We start from the raw sequence: 21,127 nt of genomic DNA, 5'->3' as shown, positions 1-21,127 counted from the left end.
CTACTGTATGTTTTAATTCAGTTCAAGACAATGGGGCAGTACATTGCCCATAAAGTTGCTGCCTAAAATTGGCAGAGACCCGGAATTGATCCTGAATATGGGTGCTGTCTGTATGGAGTTTTCTCCTTTACCCTTTGATCGCATGGGTTTTCTCCGGGTGCTCTTGTTTCCTTCCACATTCTAAAGGTGTGCAGGAACCTTTTTCAGACCCAACCCAAAACGTAATATTTTCCTTTTGTTCAGAGATTCTGTCTGACCTGTTGAGTTACTCCAGCTTTTTGTGTCTATCTTCAGTTGAAACCAACTTCTGCAGTTCTTTCCTACACACGATACTATACAATAAAACTTTATTAATCCCAGGAGGGAAATTGTGTGTGTGTGTGTGTGTGTGTATAGTTATATATTAATATATAAATATACACTGTTTTGTTTTCTTGTTTATAACATTGTTTACAGAGTACTCTGTTTACATATTCTGTTGTGCTGCTGCAAGTAAGGATTTCAATGAGACATGAGAGAATAAAACACTCTTGACTTACGTCGCTAATGTGTGGGATAGAACTAGAGTACAGGTGATCAGTGGTCGGCGTGGACTCGGTGTGCCGAAGGGCCTGTTTCCACGTTGTATCTTTAAATTAAACTAAAACACTTAAACCAGAGGAAATCTAAAGAAGGGTCTCTACCTGAAACATCCCCAATTTCTTCTGTCCAGAGATGTTGACTGCTCCATGGAATTCCACCGCACAATTAAAGCATGGAATAGTCTTCACCCTACTATAGGTACCCAACCAGAAGCAATTAAATTTAAGGTAGCTCTTTTTTTCCCCAAGAACCCTTTTTTGTTTAAGTCCAAGAGTCAAGAGTTTTATTGTCATGTGTCCCAGATAGGGCAATGAAATTCTTGCTTGCTGCAGCACAACAGAATATGTAAACATAATACAGAACAGGAGATAAAAGTTCACTGTGTCTATATACCATAGACCATATAAATATACAATATACACAATAAATAAACAGATAAAATGCAATAGGCTGTTATTTTTCAGAGTTCGTTGGTGGTGTTTAAATTCTATTTAAATTCCATTTTGAATATTTTTGGAGGACCAGGAAATCAAGAAGCAAGAGTTACTCCAGGGAGTTACTCCAGCTCCAGTGAGTGATTCTGCGTTGGTTTTCAGCGGTCGCGGCGAGTGGACAGCAATGGCGGCCAGATCTCCCACCATGCAAAGGGAGGGAGAAAGTGGCCGACGCCGACCAGTTGCAGTGGCAGTGCGCATGTGCAGGGCGGCACATGCACACAACCACGGCCGATGATGTGCTGGCCAAAGATCCTCGCTATTCTCCCAATTTGGCTAGCCCGTGCTGTCCCCTCCCCCCCTCCCCTCCCCTTCCTTCACCCTCTAGCTGTCTCCTCCCATCCGCCCGCCCTCGGGCTCCTCCTCCTCCTCCCTTTGTCCTTCTTTCTTTCCCCACCCCCTATCAGTCTGAAGAAGGGTTTCGGCCCGAAACGTCGCCTATTTCCTTCGCTCCATAGATGCTGCTGCACCCGCTGAGTTCCCCCAGCAATTTTGTGTATCCTCGCTATAGGTGCTGGCCGTGGTTGTGCTCATGAGCAAGGCGGCCGGCCGTGCCGGCGGACAAGGAGCGGGCGGAGACCCGAGACATGGACAGCGGGCGGAGACGGAGACGGAGACGAGAGAGAAACATAGAGAGAGAGAGAGAGAGAGAAAGATAGAGAGGGAGGGAGCCCGCTCAGGTGTCCCGGATGCTTGCCAAGCCGGGCAAAATGACATGGCTTTTAGGTTGCCCGGTGGGACTGTGGGTTGCCATTGGCAACCGGGCAACCGCTAATTTCGAGCCCTGCATACCTCCGCCACCTGACCTGTCATTTCCTAACAGGAGGTCCAGCACTGCCCCTTCTCTAGTTGGTACCTCTATGTATTGCTGCAAAAAACTATCCTGCACACATTTTACAAACTCCAAACCATCCAGCCCTTTTACAGAATGCGTTTCCCAGTCTATGTGTAGAAAAGTGAAATCTCCCACAATCACTACCTTGTGCTTACTACTAATATCTGCAATCTCCTTACATATTTGCTCTTCCAATTCTCGCTCCCCATTTGGCGGTCTATAATACACCCCTATAAGTGTTGCTACACCTTTCCCACTTCTCAGTTCCACCCAAATAGCCTCCCTAGACGAGCCCTCTAATCTATCCTGTCAAAGCACTGCTGCAATATCTTCCCTGACAAGCAATGCAACACCTCCACCTCTTGTCCCTCCAATTCTATCACACCTGAAACAATGAAATCCTGGAATATTTAGTTTCCAATCACAGCCCTCCTGCAACCATGTTTCACTAATCGCCACAACATCATACTTCCAGGTGTCAATCCAGGCTCTAAGCTCATCCACCTTTCTTACAATGCTCCTCGCATTAAAATATACACATTTAAGAAACCCACCGCCTCTTATTCTCTGTTTCTTATCTTTTTCTTCTTTCTCCCCTAGATTTTGGGTCCGATTGCTTCCCTTCTCTGTCTCTTGCCTCACACTCTGTCTACTAGCTTTCTCTATTTGAGTCCCTCCCCCCAACCATTCTAGTTTAAAGTCTCCCCAGTAGCCTTTGCAAATCTCCCCACCAGGATATTGGTCCCCCTCGGGTTCAAGTGCAACCCGTCCTTTCTGTACAGGTCACACACGAGTTATGAACTCACTATTGTCTTTGATGATTGGTGACTTTTGGATAGTCACTGCTTCCCTCAGCAGTATAGACAAGGAAAGGAAAAATGTCAGTGTTCTCATTCATAAATCTTGTACAGTAACAATAATGGAAAATGTACAATAATATTAGATGAGGCGAGTATCTTGACTGGTGGTGCTTCCCTATTGTCTGATAACGTGCAGATGCCAATTGTCTTCATTTAAACGAGGAGTAGGTGCTGCATCTTATACCATCGTGAGTTAAAATGAGCACTGGCTCATTCTCTGTATATCTGACATATAGTGAAAAAGATGCAGAAAATAATTAAAATAAAACATGGGAAGTAAAGTGGTATTTTTTAAAGACTACGAAGTTTCACATAATTTGAGCTATCAGCCTGCGTGCGCTCTTCAATTTTTCACAAATCAGAACAAACTAAAACTAAAACTTAAAAGATCCAGCAGCTGTGATATGTTGTCTGTTGTCCACTGCTTGTTTGTTTAATCAGGTCCAACATCAGCAAGGACAGAGCTCACTAAAGCAATAAGTGCTACTGTACGGTAACACAGACTTCCTGTCGTTGGCACCAAACTGAGTCCAGATTGTTTTGGCATGCTGATACTAAAATGACATTGGAATATTGGCAGGACTGAAAATTACATATGAGGATGCACATGTTTTATTGGCAGCATGAGTTTCAACATGGCACAGCAAATGCTGACATGGTTGTCTTGGGAATTCTGTGGTGGTGAAACTGGTATTAATTGTCACGGAAGGCTGTGCAGGCCAAGTCAATGGATATTTTTAAGGTGGAGATTGATAGATTATTTATTAGTGCGGGTGTCAGGGGTTATGGAGAGTAGGCAGGAGAACGGTTGAGAGGGAAAGATAGATCAGCCATGGTTGAATGGAGGAATAGACTTGATGGCTTAAATCTGCTCCTATAACTTATGAACTTATGAAAACTAACTTCATTGGTTACTGTGTTCAAGAAGGAACTGCAGATGCTGGAAGATCAAAGGTACACAAAAATGCTGGAGAAACTCAGCGGGTGCAGCAGCATCTATGGGGCGAAGGAAATAGGTGACTTTTCGGGCCGAAACCCTTCTTCAGACTGCTGGGGGGTGGGGGGGAGAAGGAAGGAAAAAGGGAGGAGGAGGAGGAATTCCACCTGGGTTGCTTGCGTCCGGATGGCATGAACATTGAATTCTCCCAATTTTGCTAGCCCTTGCTGTCTCCTCCCCTTCCTTAACCCTCGAGCTGTCTCCTCCCATCCCCCCGCCCTCGAGCTCCTCCTCCTCCCTTTTTCCTTCCTTCTCCCCCCACCCCCCATCAGTCTGAAGAAGGGTTTCGGCCCGAAACGTCACCTATTTCCTTCGCTCCATAGATGCTGCTGCACCCGCTGAGTTTCTCCAGCATTTTTGTGTACCTTCATTGGTTACGTACTGCATGAGAAGCAGAACACTGCAGATGGTGGAAAACAACATTAAATTAGAGCAATGTCATCAATCTACTAATTTAATTGAGTTGCTCTCTCCACCGATGCAGCCTGACCAGCTGAATATTTCCAGCATGCTCTGTTTTTGTTTAAGTTACTGCTTGACTTCTTCTGGCTGCAACTTTCTTGGGTTGGTTCGTATTGCAGATGAACACCTGGAGTTGCATGACAGGTGCTGAAGGACTGGCTTCTGTATACAAAAACTGTTCCCATTTGTGACAATAGCTGTAGGCGTTCTCCGTGAAACATAAATGGGGGAGTGAGCAGAGGACATGCAGAGTAGGACATGCTTCCCAAAGGAGTAGAAGAAGTGGGAAAACTCTCAGCAAAAAACCATATCTGCACAGTCTTCAGGAATCATTTCTTCCACCTGAACCTCAGAAGAGCAATATGGGAGATACCTGAACCTTAATAAGGACCATCATACTTAAAAATGGCATCTGCTGCATCCATATCTCAAGCCCAGAGCTGGGCAGGAACCTTTGCTCAGGGGTTGTCAAGGCAACCTTGCCAAAGTAATATTAAGTGAAATTAAAACAAAAATGCTGGAAATACTCAGCAGATCAAGACACGTCTTGTTTTTTATTATTATTTTCATGCATTTTTCAATCCTTTAGCAAAGTATTTATTAGTATGTATATTGAAAAACAAAAACAAGAGAAGCAGCTTTGTCTTTCAGATTTAATTTACTCTATGAATTATGATATTGTAATTTCTGCTGTCTTATGTATGGCAGGCAGTGACTAGTGGGGTACCGCAAGGCTCAGTGCTGGGACCCCAGCTATTTACAATATATATTAATGATCTGGATGAGGGAATTGAATGCAACATCTCCAAGTTTGCGGATGACACAAAGCTGGGGGGCAGTGTTAGCTGTGAGGAGGATGCTAGGAGGCTGCAAGGTGACTTGGATAGGTTGGGTGAGTGGGCAAATGCATGGCAGATGCAGTATAATGTGGATAAATGTGAGACTATTATCTGAATGGTGGCCGATTAGGAAAAGGGGAGATGCAACGAGACCTGGGTGTCATGGTACACCAGTCATCTAAAGTAGGAATGCAGGTGCAGCAGGCAGTGAAGAAAGCAAATGTTATGTTAGCATTCATAGCAAAAGGATTTGAGTATAAGAGCAGGGAGGTTCTACTGCAGTTGTACAGGGTCTTGGTGAGACCACACCTGGAGTATTGCGTACAGTTTTGGTCTCCTAATCTGAGGAAAGATATTCTTGCAATAGAGAGTACAGAGAAGGTTCACCAGAGTGATTCCTGGGATGGCAGGACTTTCATATGAAGAAAGACTGGATAGACTCGGCTTGTACACGCTGGAATTCAGACGATTGAGGGGGGATCTTATAGAAACTTACAAAATTCTTAAGGGGTTGGACAGGCTAGATGCAGGAAGATTATTCCCGATGTTGGGGAAGTCCAGAGCTAGGGGTCACAGTTTAAGGATAAGAGGGAAGTCTTTTAGGACCGAGATGAGAAAATCATTTTTTACACAGAGAGTGGTGAATCTGTGGAATTCTCTGCCACAGAAGGTAGTTGAGGCCAGTTCATTGGCTTTATTTAAGAGGGAGTTAGATGTGGCCCTTGTGGCTAAAGGGATCAGGGGGTATGGAGAGAAGGCAGGGATGGGATACTGAGTTGGATGATCAGCCATGATCATATCGAATGCTCGAAGGGCCGAATGGCCTACTCTTGCACCTATTTTCTATGTTTCTATGACCATCACAGATGCTGAAATATCTGAAGCCAGGGTTTGTGTTGGATAGGATCTGTGTGATAACAGTGCATAGGAACCCTGTCACAAGAGAAAGTAGATGAAAAGTAGTTCTAATCAGCCCATTGTGTTATCTGCCCTCCTGCAGCCTGCTTACTGTGCACCTGATTATACATATATATTAAATCCTTCCCTAGTTACGTCTGATCAAAGGTCATGTTTGGACAGTTTCTAATTGGGTTTTAAAAGCAAACTTCATCTTCTGCACCTGAGACTAACATTACAGACCTGGCTGTCTCATTGACACTGCTCTTCAAAATTAGATTGTTTCCAACTCGTTACTCTACCCTCCCTTGTAAAACTGATCACCACCATGAAACCTACTACCTGCCCCCTCGACACTGTCCCCTCTGCCCTCCTAAAGGAAGTCATTACAACAGCCGGTCCCAGCATCCTCGCCATCTTCAACAGTTCTCTGGCCACTGGCACTGAACCTACCTGCTTCAAGCATGCGGTGGTCCAACCACTCCTGTAAAAACCTAACCTCGACCCCACCTTGCCAAGCAACTACAGACCCATTTTTAAACTGCCTTTCCTCTCAAAATCCCTTGAAAAGGTAATTTTAAGTCAACTTATGCCTTACCTTCACCAAAACACTATCCTGGAAACTTTCCAATCAGGTTTCAGGGCTCACCATAGCACAGAGTCTGCCTTGTTGAAGGTACACAATGACCTACTGCTCACCGTTGACTCCGGCGACTGTGCAATCCTGCTCCTTCTTGACCTCAGCGCAGCATTTGATACTGTCGACCACACCATCCTAATTGACCGTCTCCGGTACGGGGTTGGTATTGATGGCACTGCCCTGAGCTGGTTCATCTCCTACCTCAAAGGTAGGAGTTTCTCGACTAACATAGGCAAATCTTTCTCCTCCCCAGCTAATCTCTGCTGTGGGGTTCCACAAGGTTCCATCATTGGCCCCATTCTCTTCTCCCTGTATATTTTCCCCTTAGACCAAGTCATTGAAAGGCACAGCATTTCCTTCCATTGCTACGCAGACGATACCCAACTCTATCTCCCCCTGAAGCCCAAAAACCAATCTAATCTGTTTAACCTTACCCACTGCCTCGAGGATATAAAGTGTTGGATGGCCCAGAACTTCCTCCAACTAAATGAGAGTAAGTCTGAGATCATCCTTCTCGGCCCCTTGGACTCAATCAAAATGATAGCAGGCAGTCTTGGAAGCCTTGCCCCACTACTGAAACCTCACGTCAAAAACCTCGGCGTGATATTTGACTCAGCACTGAAATTTGACAAACAAGTCAATGCCGTGGTAAAAGCTAGCTTCTTTCAGCTTCGGACGATAGCTAAAATAAAACAATTCCTCCACTTTGATGACCTCGAAAAGATCATCCTCACATTTATCTCCTCCCGCCTAGATTACTGCAACTCTCTTTACACTGGCATCAGCCAATCTTCCCTATCCCGCCTGCAACTGGTCCAAAACGCCGCAGCGAGACTCCTGACGGGCACCCGAAAAAGGGACCACATCACCCCGATCCTGGCCTCTCTCCACTGGCTCCCTGTGCAGTTCCGTTTACATTTCAAGGCCCTCCTCTATGTCTACAAAGCCCTCAATGGGTTTGCCCCCTCCTACATTAAAAGACTTCTCACCCACAACTCCACCTCCAGGTCCCTCAGATCGGCCGACTTGGGGCTACTGAATATCCCGCGGTCTAGGCATAAACTTAGGGGCGACCGTGCCTTTGCGGTTGCAGCTCCTAGACTGTAGAACAGCATCCCCCTTCCCATCAGAACTGCCCCCTCCATCGACTCCTTTAAGTCAAGACTAAAATCTTATCTATACTCCCAAGCCTTTCCTGACGTCCACTGAGTGAGGGTTATATGTATATATGTATGTAGTTTGTTTGTCTATACTATTTTTATAACAAATGTAAAGCACTTTGGCCAACAAGAGTTGTTTTTTAAATGTGCTATATAAATAAATGCGACTTGACTTGACTTGACTATAGATCCAGCTTTGACTTTTGTGTTTGTTAGTCCTTAATCTCTTGGTGAAATAAAAAAATGTTAGGATTATGTCAAAATACTTACTAAACAACAAAGTTAAGGGGTCATAATTGTGATTTATATGGCTACAACACATTAGAAGGGTGCTTGTTTACCCATCATCTGAACAACTTTTAATAATTACTAGACTAAGTTGGGTCCCAGCATCACACAGGCGTATCACCCCAACGCTATATTCCACCTCTTCACCAATTCCAATATTGGTGGCCAGTGTGGGGGGTGGGGGGAGGAGGGGGGGGGCTTTCTGGAGCGCTAATATGGGTGTTGTGGGATGAAGGGACTGGTTTACACAGGACTAGTATGGAGATTGTGGGCCGATTGGATTCTTGGGCTGGCGGCTCAGTCACTCAAGCCTATTGTGCTGGCAGTTAACTCACTCACGGCTGGTGGGCTGGCAGTTGACTCACGGCTATTCCTTGAAATTTCATTTCAAGCAGGGTGCAAGGCCACAAAATTCAAGTGCAGTTTCTTACCACTTGAGCAAGGTGCAAGTTCAAGTGCAGTTTCATACCATATCAAGCAGGGTGCAAGGCTACTATAGACAGCAAGTCGTGACCTCTCCCTCCTCCATCTTGCAGAGACTGAGCCACGCCCACACTTCTGGGTTTTATAGTCCCTACCCACTCCCACCAGAAGGGGCGTGGCCGTCATGGCGTGATTGACAGGAGAGAGAATCTCAACATTTTTTAAACACTAATAACTCTTTTATTTTTCATCGATGGGAAAAAACCTCTTGTCCTGCGCAGCGGAGGGGGACTCTGAGTAAGATGGCCAAAAATCACAGCCGTAAGTGGCAGCATTTTTTTATAATCAATATACAGAACACCAGGAAGTGGTCAAGATCAGACTTTTAGTAATATAGATCATGTAAAATTAAGGTTAACCTTTTAACACTTTAGTAATCACAATATATATTGATGGCCTTACTTGCCCGGTTGTAAAGTAAAAGATTGTAATTAAAAAATGGAAATAGGGAAAATAAAGGTCATGCAATTTAGTTCTATTTACATCCAATTATTGATTCAGAAATAGACACAAGATGCTGGGGAAACTCAGTGGGTCAGGCAGCATCTCTGGAGAAAAAAGACGAGTGATGTTTCGGATTGGGACCCTTCTTGAGGGAGCTTCTCGGATTAAAAAAATTGTTTTGTGTTATTAAAATGGGTCTGTGGACCAGATCTTAGACCAGTACAGCACAAGAACAGCACAAGAACAGGCTCTTCAGCCCACAATGTCCGTTCCAAACATGGCGCCAAGTTAAACTAATCTCCACTGCCTGCACGTGATCCATATTCCTAATTTTCCACTAATCCATGTGCTATCTAAAAGCCTCCAACACCACCACCATTTCTGCCTCCACCACCACTCCTGGCAGTGCCTTCTGTACTCTGTATAAAATAAAAATCCCTGCACACCTCCTTTAAGCTGTGCCCCTCTCAGCTTAAAGCTGTGCCTTCTAGTTGTTGACGTTTCTACGCAGGGAAAAATAAGTACCTTTTGTTCATTGTCAGCTAATACTCGCAGCCATTAATCTCCCCTATCACTCCCCCTCCCCCGAGCACATTTTCCCTGACTGTCGGCATCTGACAATTTCTGTATCATCAGGAATTACAGGGCAGTGTGGGAGCACACAATCTGTGCTCACAGTCCACTGAGTCATTGAAAGCAAGAGCTGATTGGCACTTTTGGGCTAAAGTTGCCTTACTTATCCTTTCAATTACAATTCAGTTAATGATATTGAGATTGAGTGAATAGAGAGGGACTACATTTCTACTTGTCCCATTTCAGATACATTTATCTTTTCCTTTGACTGGTATGAAAGGCACTGATTTAGAATAATCTCTGACATTACTGCTCAGCCCACCCTACCCTTAGCCACAGAGAACAGGCTTTGTAGAAGAACTAGGTGAAGGGGAATATTTGTGCAAGCTTCCATTACTTCATTACACATTTCCACATGTAAATAAAAATTATGCATTTTTCCCTGTGAAATAATTCTATAGAGATCTCAGGTTTGAATTTGGCATGAAAATTGCACAAGTGTGGAGACCATGTGAAAAGAATGTGCACAATGTCATTGTAGGGATTAGACATAATTGGTAAGACCCAGATTTATTGTAAGTGCTTCCATGTTGGCTATTCTTCTATATGATTTGTGATTAGAATTGGCATTACAAGCAGCCGGGGAATTAAAGGTATTCCATCAATTTCCAAGTGAGAGACTTTTATTTCATAAAACTAAATGGATTTCCCCAGGCTGTATTATTATAAAAATATTGGAGGAAAGCCTGATTTTAGCAATACAAAGAATCTACCTCAAATCCATTAAAACAATTTTTTAGATTCTTTGTAGACTTGATTTTAAGAATAAACTCAGTGGTAGCTTTTTTAACACATTACAAATACCCTCTAATGTTCAACTGGTAGTTTGAGGATGGACATTATTCAAGTTCTACTCGCAAAAGCTACAGTACTGAGTATTTTTATTCTTCATACAGAATAGTGAAAGGATTGGATAGAGTGGATGCGGAGAGGATGTTTCCACTAGTGGGAGAGTCTGTGACTAGAGGTCATAGCCTCAGAATTAATGGACATTCTTTTAGGAAGGAGATGAGGAGAAATTTCTTTAGTCAGAGGGTGGTGAATCTGTGGAATTCTTTGCCACAGAAGACAGTGGAGGCCAAGTCTGTGGATATTTTTAAGGCTGAAATAGATAGATTATTGATTAGTACAGGTGTCTGTGGTTATGGGGGGAAGGTTGGAGAATGAGGTTAGGAGGGTGAGATAGATCTGCCAAGATGGAATGGCGGAGTAGACTTGATGGGCCGAATGACCTAATTCCACTCCTATTTCTTATGACATAAGATAATTTGTCTCTGAATGTGCTCTATTTGATGAGAGGGAATTCTGTTCAGTTCTTTAAACATGGTTTCTCTGTAAAAAAAACTACCGATGGAATTCCATATTGGAATGGAAAAAAAAGAAAGCTTGTGGGAGGTTCATTCACCTGAAGTGAATATCACAGGACAAGTGAATAATAAAGGATAGTGAAAAACAGCTAAAAAAATTAAATTATCAGTCCAGAAGACCCTAATATTATGCCTTTTATCGTTAGCCAACTTGCTTGTTTTCCTCAAATTTGCAATTATCACTCGATCCAATTCTCATAGCCATTGCTTTTTATGTAAAGGTGAGAAAAGAAACAACCTAAATTCTTAGTCTAAAGAATGATCATTTTTAATAAGGGTCTGGACCCAAAACGCCACCTATCCATTTTCTCCAGAGATGTCACCTGACGCTGAGTTACTCGAGCAGATTGTGTATACCTTTGGTTTAAACAAGCATTTGCAGTTCCTTTTACTACTTAATTCTTAGTACGTTTTACCCTTGCTCCACAGTTTAAAATTTTTCTTAATGTGGAGATCAACCTTTACCCTGAACCAATTTACATTCTTCCATAAGGCAATTTGACAGACTTCTAAACTGAAAAGCTCTGCTTTTCTTCCCTCCTTAATCAAACCCCTGACACTAGGGGTCAGCCTTGTGACTTTTCTCTGCAAAGCTTCCAGTGCTAGAATAAGAATCAAAAGGAAAGAAGGGCATTCGGTCGATTGGACCTGGCTTCCCATTCATTTACTGTAGGTAATGGCTGATCAGTGCTTCATATCCTTCATTCCACATTCTCCTAAAAGTCCTGCTCAACAAAAGTAGATTTGTCTTATTTTTACAAATGTAATTTTATATCCCATCCACAGACTTTTGTCAGGGGGGGAGGAAGGGGGGGGGGGGGGGGGGGGGGTGGAGTGGAGGGGATGCAGTGGAATGTTGAAAAAGTCACGGCTATTTAATATGGATAAAAGCTTTATGATTTCACTCTTGCGTGGCCTTGTTTTAATTTTAAGAAGATGGAATAGAAATTCATTAAACATTAAACAGGCTGGGGAGGCATTTTTAGGTACTGGTACAATGATGGATCTTTTGAAGCAGGCAGGGACCGCGAACTTGGCCAGGGAGAGGTTGAATATTGTAGTGAGCACCGAATATTGTAGTGAGCACTTGGACTTGTAGCATAGCACAGGACTTAAGTACTCTTCCCGAGATGCCTCCTGGGCCTGCAGCTTTCCTCGTGTTCACCCGTGCCAGAGCCCTCCTCACGTCGTGCTTGGACAACAAGAATGTGTGCACATTCCTCCCTTCAGCTTCGATAGCCAGCCCGCTGGCGGTATCACGGCCTGGTTCAGTAACTTGAACACCCAGGAACAAAGGAGGCTACAGAATGTGGTAGACATTGCCCGGTCCATTGACTGGTATTGATCTCCCCACCAATGAAGGGATATCATCTAAGACCCACACTACCCTAGCAATGCTCTTATCTTGTCTGAGAACTAGCCTGAGAACCTTGACCTCCAGATTTAAGAACTGCTTCTTCTCAGCAACCATCAGGGTTTTGAACACTGCGCAACACTAACCACAACCCGCCCTCCGGGACCACTATGATCTATCATGGACTTTGTCCATGATTACTTCAGTTTTGCATTATTATGCTCAGATTACTGTATTATTGATTATCAATTAATTGTATTACTAATTATTGTATATTTATTTGTATGTTATTGCGTTAATGGGTCTGCAAACCAGCTGCAAGTAAGAATTTCATTGTTCCGTTGCCGGTACACATGACCTTTCAACACCTTTGATTCTTAACTCTCTTCACATGCAAGCTGCACACAGACAGCACCGGAGGTCAGGATTGACCCCTGGTCGCTGGAGCTGTGAAACAGCTGCACGGCCAGCGCCAACTTGCATTTTGCTGCTTTGACTGAATAATTCAGCATGTTCGGTTAATTTTATCATTGAAACCACTAGTCTCTTTCAACATAATCGCTGATTATTTCAGTATCATTCATGGATTACATATGTATAGCACTTCCTACGTGGATTCTGTTTCATTTGCCTGCTTCCATACTTTGTCTTACCCATTCTGTAATTGCCTGCCCCATCTATATTGAGTGAATTAGAATAGTCCCTTTGAGGCCCGTGCAAATGGAGTCATTAAAAGAGCTTTGATACTTGAAAGGAAATCTTCAAAGAGCAGAATCCTCTGATGGTCACATTTTAGAAAATGATGTTAGAATAATTTTCTCAAACTAGAAAAAGGCATTGTTATTGATCTAATCCATACAACCCAGTACATTGTTATTGATCTAATCCATACAACCCAGTACATTGTTATTGATCTAATCCACACAACCCAGTACATTGTTATTGATCTAATCCATACAACCCAGTACATTGTTATTGATCTAATCCATACAACCCAGTACATTGTTATTGATCTAATCCACACAACCCAGTACATTGTTATTGATCTAATCCATACAACCCAGTACATTGTTATTGATCTAATCCATACAACCCAGTACATTGTTATTGATCTAATCCATACAACCCAGTACATTGTTATTGATCTAATCCATACAACCCAGTACATTGTTATTGATCTAATCCATACAGCCCAGTACATTTACATTTTAGGAATAGATGATGGGATATTGTACTTTATTAACATAACATGTAATGAACATCAGAAATTAATCTTAATGATAGATTATATCTGCTTTTGCTCTATTCTAATGTATTTCTTATGACGGAAAATTCATACTGAATTCATAGCATTCTCTTATCAAATGTATAATGTTACTTTCTGTGTTACTTTTATACTGTTATTGTGCAAGGTAAAGGAAAAGATCAGAATTTCTCACCATCACTGAGGAAGTCCTTATAGTCATAGAGTGATAGTGTGTGGAAACAGGCCTTTCAGCCCAACTTGTCCACACCGGTCAACATGTCCCAGCTACACTCGTCCCACCTGCCTACGCTTGGTCCATATCCCTCCAAACCTATCCTATCCATGTACCTGACTAACCGTTTCTTTAACGTTGGGATAGTCCCAGCCTCAACTACCTCATCTGGCAGCTTGTTCCATACACCCACCACCCTTTGTGTGAACGTTCTTGTTGACATATTAGTTGACATATACTCCCAACATTCGCCAAAATCGGTAATTGAAATGCATGCGCAGTCAATATTATCATACTAGTTTCACACTGATAGATGAGGCTGAACATTTATATGGAAGGCTACCTAATGGATGAAGAGTCACAGTCATGAAACATGGACACAGGCCCTTGGGCTCAACTTCTCCATTCTGTTCAAGTAGCCTACCCACGCTTGTCCCATTTGCCTATGTTTGGCCCATATTCCTCTGAATCTTTTCTATCTATAATACCTGTCCAAATGTCTTTTAAACATTGTAATTGTACCTGCCTCTACCACTTTCTCTGGGAGCTTGTCCATGATCATGTGAATCAGTGATCATGTGTCTAAATATTTAAGAAATGTCCAACATATTTAAAATTATACATCACTCATTGATGCCTAGAAATTCAGTCATGCCACATTGCCACTTTCAGTATTACATGTAGCTAGAGAAAACTCCTGAATAGATTATTTTATGATTGAACACACATGTAATCACAAAATTATTTGTGCGTCTCCTGTTTATAGAAAAGATTGTCATTGGGTAGCGTCTGTGAAACCATACTTCGATAGCACATCATACCGTGCAGCTGTGTAACCTAAAGTGGCCTCCTTGGACTCTTACCTCTATCCCCTATAACTTTTGGAGCTAGACCCAAGTTCCGTTGTATGCAATGCTTTCCTTTTTAAAAATAACTAGTGCTGCCTAATGCCTTTGCTATGGGCACTATTGTTTTTGCAACCGTTGACCAAGGACCAATACAGCAGTTGGCATGTGCACAGTGACTGGTTAATACACCACAATAGTATTTAGTACATCAATCCTGCAATAGATGCTGAAAAACATCCAGGTTCAGGATTAGGATTGATGTACTGAATGATACATCTCCACCTTATTCATGTTTATATTCTTGCATTCTTCCAATTCCTGTAGTAATGTGTAGTATTTCTTTAATAATCTACATTAAATTGTCTATCTGTCAGGATGTTTATATATTTAGGTATATTTCTGCAGGTTGTTGACTTTGTGATCTTAAAGGGAGATATTGATTTAATAGCAATCATCTTTGCTGTCAACTTTCATCATCTTTTCTCCCATGAGTGAGTGGTTATCAAATATAAAATACCGTTGAATACCCAGAGTAGGGGAATCAAGAACCAGAGTACATGGTTTTATGGTGAGTGGGGGAAAATGTAATAGGAACCTGAGGGACAACTTTTTCACAGATGGGTATATGGAATGAGGTCACAGAGGATGTAGTTGAGGCAGGTACCATCACAGCATTTAAAAGATATTTGGGCAGGTACATGGCTAGGAAAGGTTTAGAAGGATAAGGGCCAAATGCAGGTAGGTAGGACTAGTGGAGCCGAGGTATCCTGGTTGGTATGGGCAAATTGGGCTGAAGGGACTGTTTCCATGCTGTATGACACAATGACACTATTTGGAACTTGCTATCAAAGGAGATGGTGGTCAGAAACAATGTCACAGGGATTTTTAGAAGATATTTAGACAGGCTCTTTACTAGGCAAGGCATAGAAAGATGCAGACCTATTGCAGGCAAATGGGATTGGTGTAGAGAGCAACATAATCATTCAGTTCAAGTTTAATTTATTGGTACAGTGAAAATCTTGCACCAATGAATATTGTAGACTGAGGAGCCCATTTATGTGCTACACAGTTCAATGTCTCAACAGTGAAAGTAAAATTCAAATCAACAAATTGACGTTTTAACTTCTGATATTTTTATTCAAAGACAGTAACACCGCTAAATAATTTGGATGTGAGGATGGATCCTCAAATAATTATTCACGCATAATTATTTCATTCATTTGTGTCAAACTTGTGTCTAGTTGTTCTATTTGCTCAAACTGGCTATGTCTTCGGCAGGTAAACATGTTTGTTGAGGGGTTCCATGATGCCATTGTTCTTTATGCCAAAGCACTTCAAGACTGTCTGAAGCGGGGTTATAGTAAAACCAATGGATCACTGATTGTACAGAAGATGTGGAATACAACCTTCGAAGGTAAAGTAGTCATGTAAAACTACCGTATACCCATCTCGAAATATCAATTACATAATTTCAAGGACTTCAATTGTTTTTTAAAGCTAAACTCAGTACAAATGTTAGAAACACAACATTTAATAACCTGACCAAAACAGATAACTTAAAACAAATATCAGATTATTTCTGATTCTAGTTTAAAACAGATGAATTCAAATCTGTTCAATTGTCATTTCTCAGTTTACATTTCTTGTCCGGATTGTGTAGTAAATGTTGAAGGACTAATTTAAAATATTTAAAAAGCATATTTAAAAAATCTCAATTCACAATGTGATTCAGTCCAATGGCATAAGTACAAAAAGCTAGCAAGTAAAGATTTAAGAAAATGCTTAGTTAATTAGAATACAAGATAAGTGTAATGGATGGATTAATACCTTCAATTTCCTAAAATGTTATTTTTTAAATTGTTGTACAGCACAGAACAGGGGCCTTCAGCCCAACTTCTCCATACCGACTGTGATGCCTATCTATACTAATATAATCCCCTGCAGTAGGCCAATATTGTTCCATTCCTTTTCTAAGCAAACACCTATCCAAATGCCTTTAAAGTGTTATAATTGTATCTGCCCCTGCCAGCTCCTCCGGCAATTCATTCCTCCTGTGTGAAAAATTACCCCTCGGATCTGTTTTAAATGTTTCCTCTCTCACCTTCAACTTATGCCCTCTCATTCTGGTAACAAGGGTTGTGATTTTATTTCAGGTCCCCATATAGAAAATCCACCACAAAATCCTCCAACGGGCATTGCATGCACAATCTTACAGGCCCATCATTGGCGTTTTTTAATGCTTCATTCTTTTCAAAAGTCTTGCTGAAGTAAATGTATACCGTGCCTACTGCAATTATCAACTGTTGCTTTATCAACTCTTAGTTACCTTCTCAAACAACTCAATCAGATTTGTGAAATATGATTTCTCCTACACAAAACCATACTGACTATCCCTATTCTGTCCCTGTTTTTCCAAGTGGACATAAATTTTGTCTCTTAGATTTTTCAAATAATTTCCCTACTCTTGATGTAAGGCTCCTTGGCAACCATATAACCATATAATCACCATATAACAATTACAGCACGGAAACAGGCCATCTCGGTCCTTCTAGTCCGTGCCGAACATGTATTCTCCCCTAGTCCCATCTACCTGCACTCAGACCATAACCCTCCATTCCTTTCCCGTCCATATAACTATCCAATTTATTTTTAAATGATAAAATCGAACCTGCCTCCACCACCTTCACTGGAAGCTCATTCCACACAGCTACCACTCTCTGAGTAAAGAAGTTCCCCCTCATGTTACCCCTAAACTTCTGTCCCTTAATTCTCAAGTCATGTCCTCTTGTTTGAATCTTCCCTACTCTCAGTGGGAAAAGCTTATCCACGTCAACTCTGTCTATCCCTCTCATCATTTTAAAGACCTCTATCAAGTCCCCCCTTAACCTTCTGCGCTTCAAAGAATAAAGACCTAACTTGTTCAACCTTTCTCTGTAACTTAGTTGCTGAAACCCAGGCAACATTCTAGTAAATCTGCTCTGTACTCTCTTTTTTTTGTTGACATCCTTCCTATAATTAGGCGACCAAAATTGTACACCATACTCCAGAATTGGCCTCACCAATGCCTTGTACAATTTTAACATTACATCCCAACTTCTATACTCATAACCTAGTGAGAATTATTTATAAAGGAACTAGTAATTATGTCACAACCCTTCTCCTTAGAAGCAAATCTTGCAATTTACTGTACATAGCCAACATCATTTTAAGAAACAATTCCTCAGAAAACTTGAGTATAAAAATTATTATTCAGCACCGCAGTGGTAACATTGCAGCCTCCCAGCGCCAGAGATCTGGGTTCGGAGTGCTGCTAGGTCTTTTTATATGAACGAATACTACTTTTAATACTGTTAAGAGTGGACCATTCTTCCAGTTGTTTATATATAAATACTATTTATCATCCTACTATTTAATGTTGTTTCCTAATGTACCATTGCCACCTTATGCCTCTCGCATTTTTGTTTTGCTTTATTTAGATCGAAACCCCTTTGTTCCAGATTGTATGAAATCGCTTCCAATTTTTATATAAAATTCTAACACATTATAAGTATTATTCTCCACGTTTCCCTGGTAACTACTAAATTATCAATTAACCCCGGCTTATTACACAATAAAGTAGCCTGTTCTCTCTTTGGTTCAGGCTTTCATGAAAATCATCACTGATGTTGCATGCATTTGCCTCCATATTATTACTACCAATTTGATCTACCCAATTTTATATTTAAAATCTTCCATCATTATTGCATTACATGCACCTCCAATGCCCATTACATTGATTTATATTATAATCTGCATTAACAATATTTATTAGGGACCTTTGGACAACTTACAATTTGTTCAGCCCCTTAGTGTTACACTGAACAACAGAGAAACAGAGAAAGCTAATTTAGTAGATAAGACATCAATAACAAGTGACAATTAAAAAATAACAGCCTGGGAATTCTAAAGTGAAATTAGCGAGTTAGTATGTAAAGGAAAATAAAATTCAGAAACATTCACAGGCTGTGGAATTTGAACCAGTTGGAACTCGCTAGACTGAGATTAATCTTTGTTGGAACAGAGGTAACAGATGAATTGACCTTTGAGCCTAAGATCAATGATGATCTAATTGAAATGTAGAAGACATTCTGAAGAGTGGATAACACAGAACTCTTTCCAATGCTTGCAAATGGGTGTCTCTGCATTAGTTTCTTCTTGCAGGGAAGTTCTATGGGGCTAATGTGCTACGCATATGCCAGGAAGGGCGCGTATCAGTTTTGTGAGTTGGGCAATCGGAAAAGTAATATCATCTGGCTCATGGCAAACTGGAAATAACCAAGTTGTTGAATTGTTCTGTCTAGCTCTTGGTGAACTCTTCAACAATTGAACTTTGGAAGGGACACAGTTCATGGCCTGTTTGAGAAACACATCATGGCGTACCAGAGGGAGTGGTGTGGAATTTTCTCTGTCTGTCCAAACACATTTCAGACAAATCTATGTTTGAATTGGACTGTATTCAGAATCCCTTTGACTAAAAAAAACAAAGGCAAAATTATTTTAATGACTCTGATATTAATTATTGGTAAGACAAGTCATGTGTTCTAATAGCTGGAATTATCCAGCATTCTATTAGCTAAATTAGAAAATAATGTGATATCTGGAATGAACGCAGACATTAGAAAACAATGGCAATTTATTTGGGAACGCCAACAAAAATGTTGGAAGAAGAATGGGATTTCCTGTTGTATATTTCTTCATGAATCTGTTGAATCATCTCTTGTTTCATTTGGAATTGAAGAACTTTTTTTTCATTTAATTGATTTCATTATTTGGTGCATTCCATTTATCAGGCATAGCAGGCCAGGTGTCAATTGACGCCAATGGAGACAGATATGGAGATTTCTCTGTCATAGCAATGACTGACCCTGCGACTGGCACACAGGAGGTAATTAAAATAGTTATTTCCCAACACCATTTTTTTACGTTGCAATAATAAAGATTTGTATAGGAATTAATTAATGAATTGCAGTAAATGTCCTTCACTGGTGCTATAATCAAAATGATTTATTATTTTATTAAATTGATCGTCTGAATCAGTACATGATTACATTTAAATACTTGAAAGTTAATATTATTGTAAATTAAAGATTGTTGGAAATAATTTACATTACCCCTTCTTTGAGCATTACCAACAACATTTAGGCATATAAATAATCTGGACAAAGGGAGCTAATGTTCATTTATCTCTGAGGATATGCATTTTTAAAATATTTTTCTTTAATATTGCCATCAGAAAATAGAGGTATTTCAAGGTGGCCAGAGACTTAGCAGATTATGTATTATCTTATGTAAGTTATTGCCTTGCAACAGCTGTTACAAAACACATTCTTTTCACCTCTTGGGTATCAAACTCCTTTGGTTCCAAAAGCACTGAGTATTTTGCAATAATATTCATTGTGTGCCATTGGATGGATTTGCTTTTCTGTTTCCTGGTACATTACATAACTTAGTCTATCTTACATAATTAAAGTTGTCAACTATTTGCCTTTTGGGCAACTAACACTGAAGTATCAGACATGTTGTTGAACCATTTGCTGCCTTTCAAATTACCCTGGGTTACCAAGATACCAAAGTAATTGCACTGCGAATATTTCAAATGCTATGCATTTCAGAGATGGTGAGGCACCAACATTGGTGTAATGTGCTAATTGGCATCCTTCTTTATAGAAATCTACAATTAATCTACAAATAGAGTCCAACAAAATCATTTATCTATCGTAAGCTTATTGAATAGATTGCTTTCTCAACTTTCTGAGCCCTGTTGTTGGTGATCCATTCCTCTTTACCATCACAGTCACTCTTCCCAATTCAGTGGACACAATACTGTTTCTGAAAACAGAATTTTAAACCCGTCATATCCGTGGTAGTTTGTGGCACTGAAATTGTGCTTATTGGTATTTAAATTTGGCTCCAAATAATAACGTTTTCGAGAGGAAGATATTATTTTGGCTATGGTGAAATACATAGAATATCGGTCAGAAAATTGAGGGGTGAAAATAATTTTAATTATAAGCATCCTTATTTTTTGTGTCTCTTTGATTACAGGTTATTGCTGACTACCATGGGTTAAATGCAACCTTTGAACTGAGGCCAAATGTCAGACTTCCCTGGGCAAATGGAATGCCACCTCCGGATGAACCAAGCTGTGGTTTTTCCAAGGACAATACTGCCACCTGTAAATCATGTAATTTTTCTTCCAATATGGAACTCTTTTCTCATTTGAATAGGATGTGGGAGAATATAAAGTAATGAGTAATGAATATAAAATAATGAGTAATGAGCCCACATTATCTATACCGAGTTGGCCTCATCCATATTTATTCCACCCATATTCCCTTCAACTACCTCGGTACACGTGACAATGATAATAAACTAAACTAAACTAAACTTCTCCCAGATTTTTCTGCTACATACTTGAAGAAAAGTT

General features: G+C 40.8%; 1 protein-coding gene across 4 annotated transcripts in view; it reads left to right on the top strand.

The window, feature by feature from the left end:
* npr3 (natriuretic peptide receptor 3) overlaps positions 1 to 21,127 on the top strand; it is a 93,057-nt gene that overhangs the window by 52,221 nt on the left and 19,709 nt on the right. For 3 of the 4 annotated variants that reach the window (XM_033031363.1, XM_033031390.1, XM_033031381.1), the window contains exons 4-6: positions 15,940 to 16,075; positions 19,491 to 19,585; positions 20,746 to 20,884. In XM_033031363.1, coding sequence (XP_032887254.1) covers positions 15,940 to 16,075; positions 19,491 to 19,585; positions 20,746 to 20,884 — 370 coding nt within the window. The remainder of the gene's footprint in view (positions 1 to 15,939; positions 16,076 to 19,490; positions 19,586 to 20,745; positions 20,885 to 21,127) is intronic. The other variant, XM_033031372.1, reaches the window with a different exon arrangement.

This window comes from Amblyraja radiata, chromosome 1 (assembly GCF_010909765.2).
Source record: "Amblyraja radiata isolate CabotCenter1 chromosome 1, sAmbRad1.1.pri, whole genome shotgun sequence".
NCBI lineage: Eukaryota > Metazoa > Chordata > Chondrichthyes > Rajiformes > Rajidae > Amblyraja > Amblyraja radiata.
The sequence above is the reverse complement of the archived record's forward strand: the minus strand, read 5'-3'. Positions and strand labels throughout refer to the sequence as shown.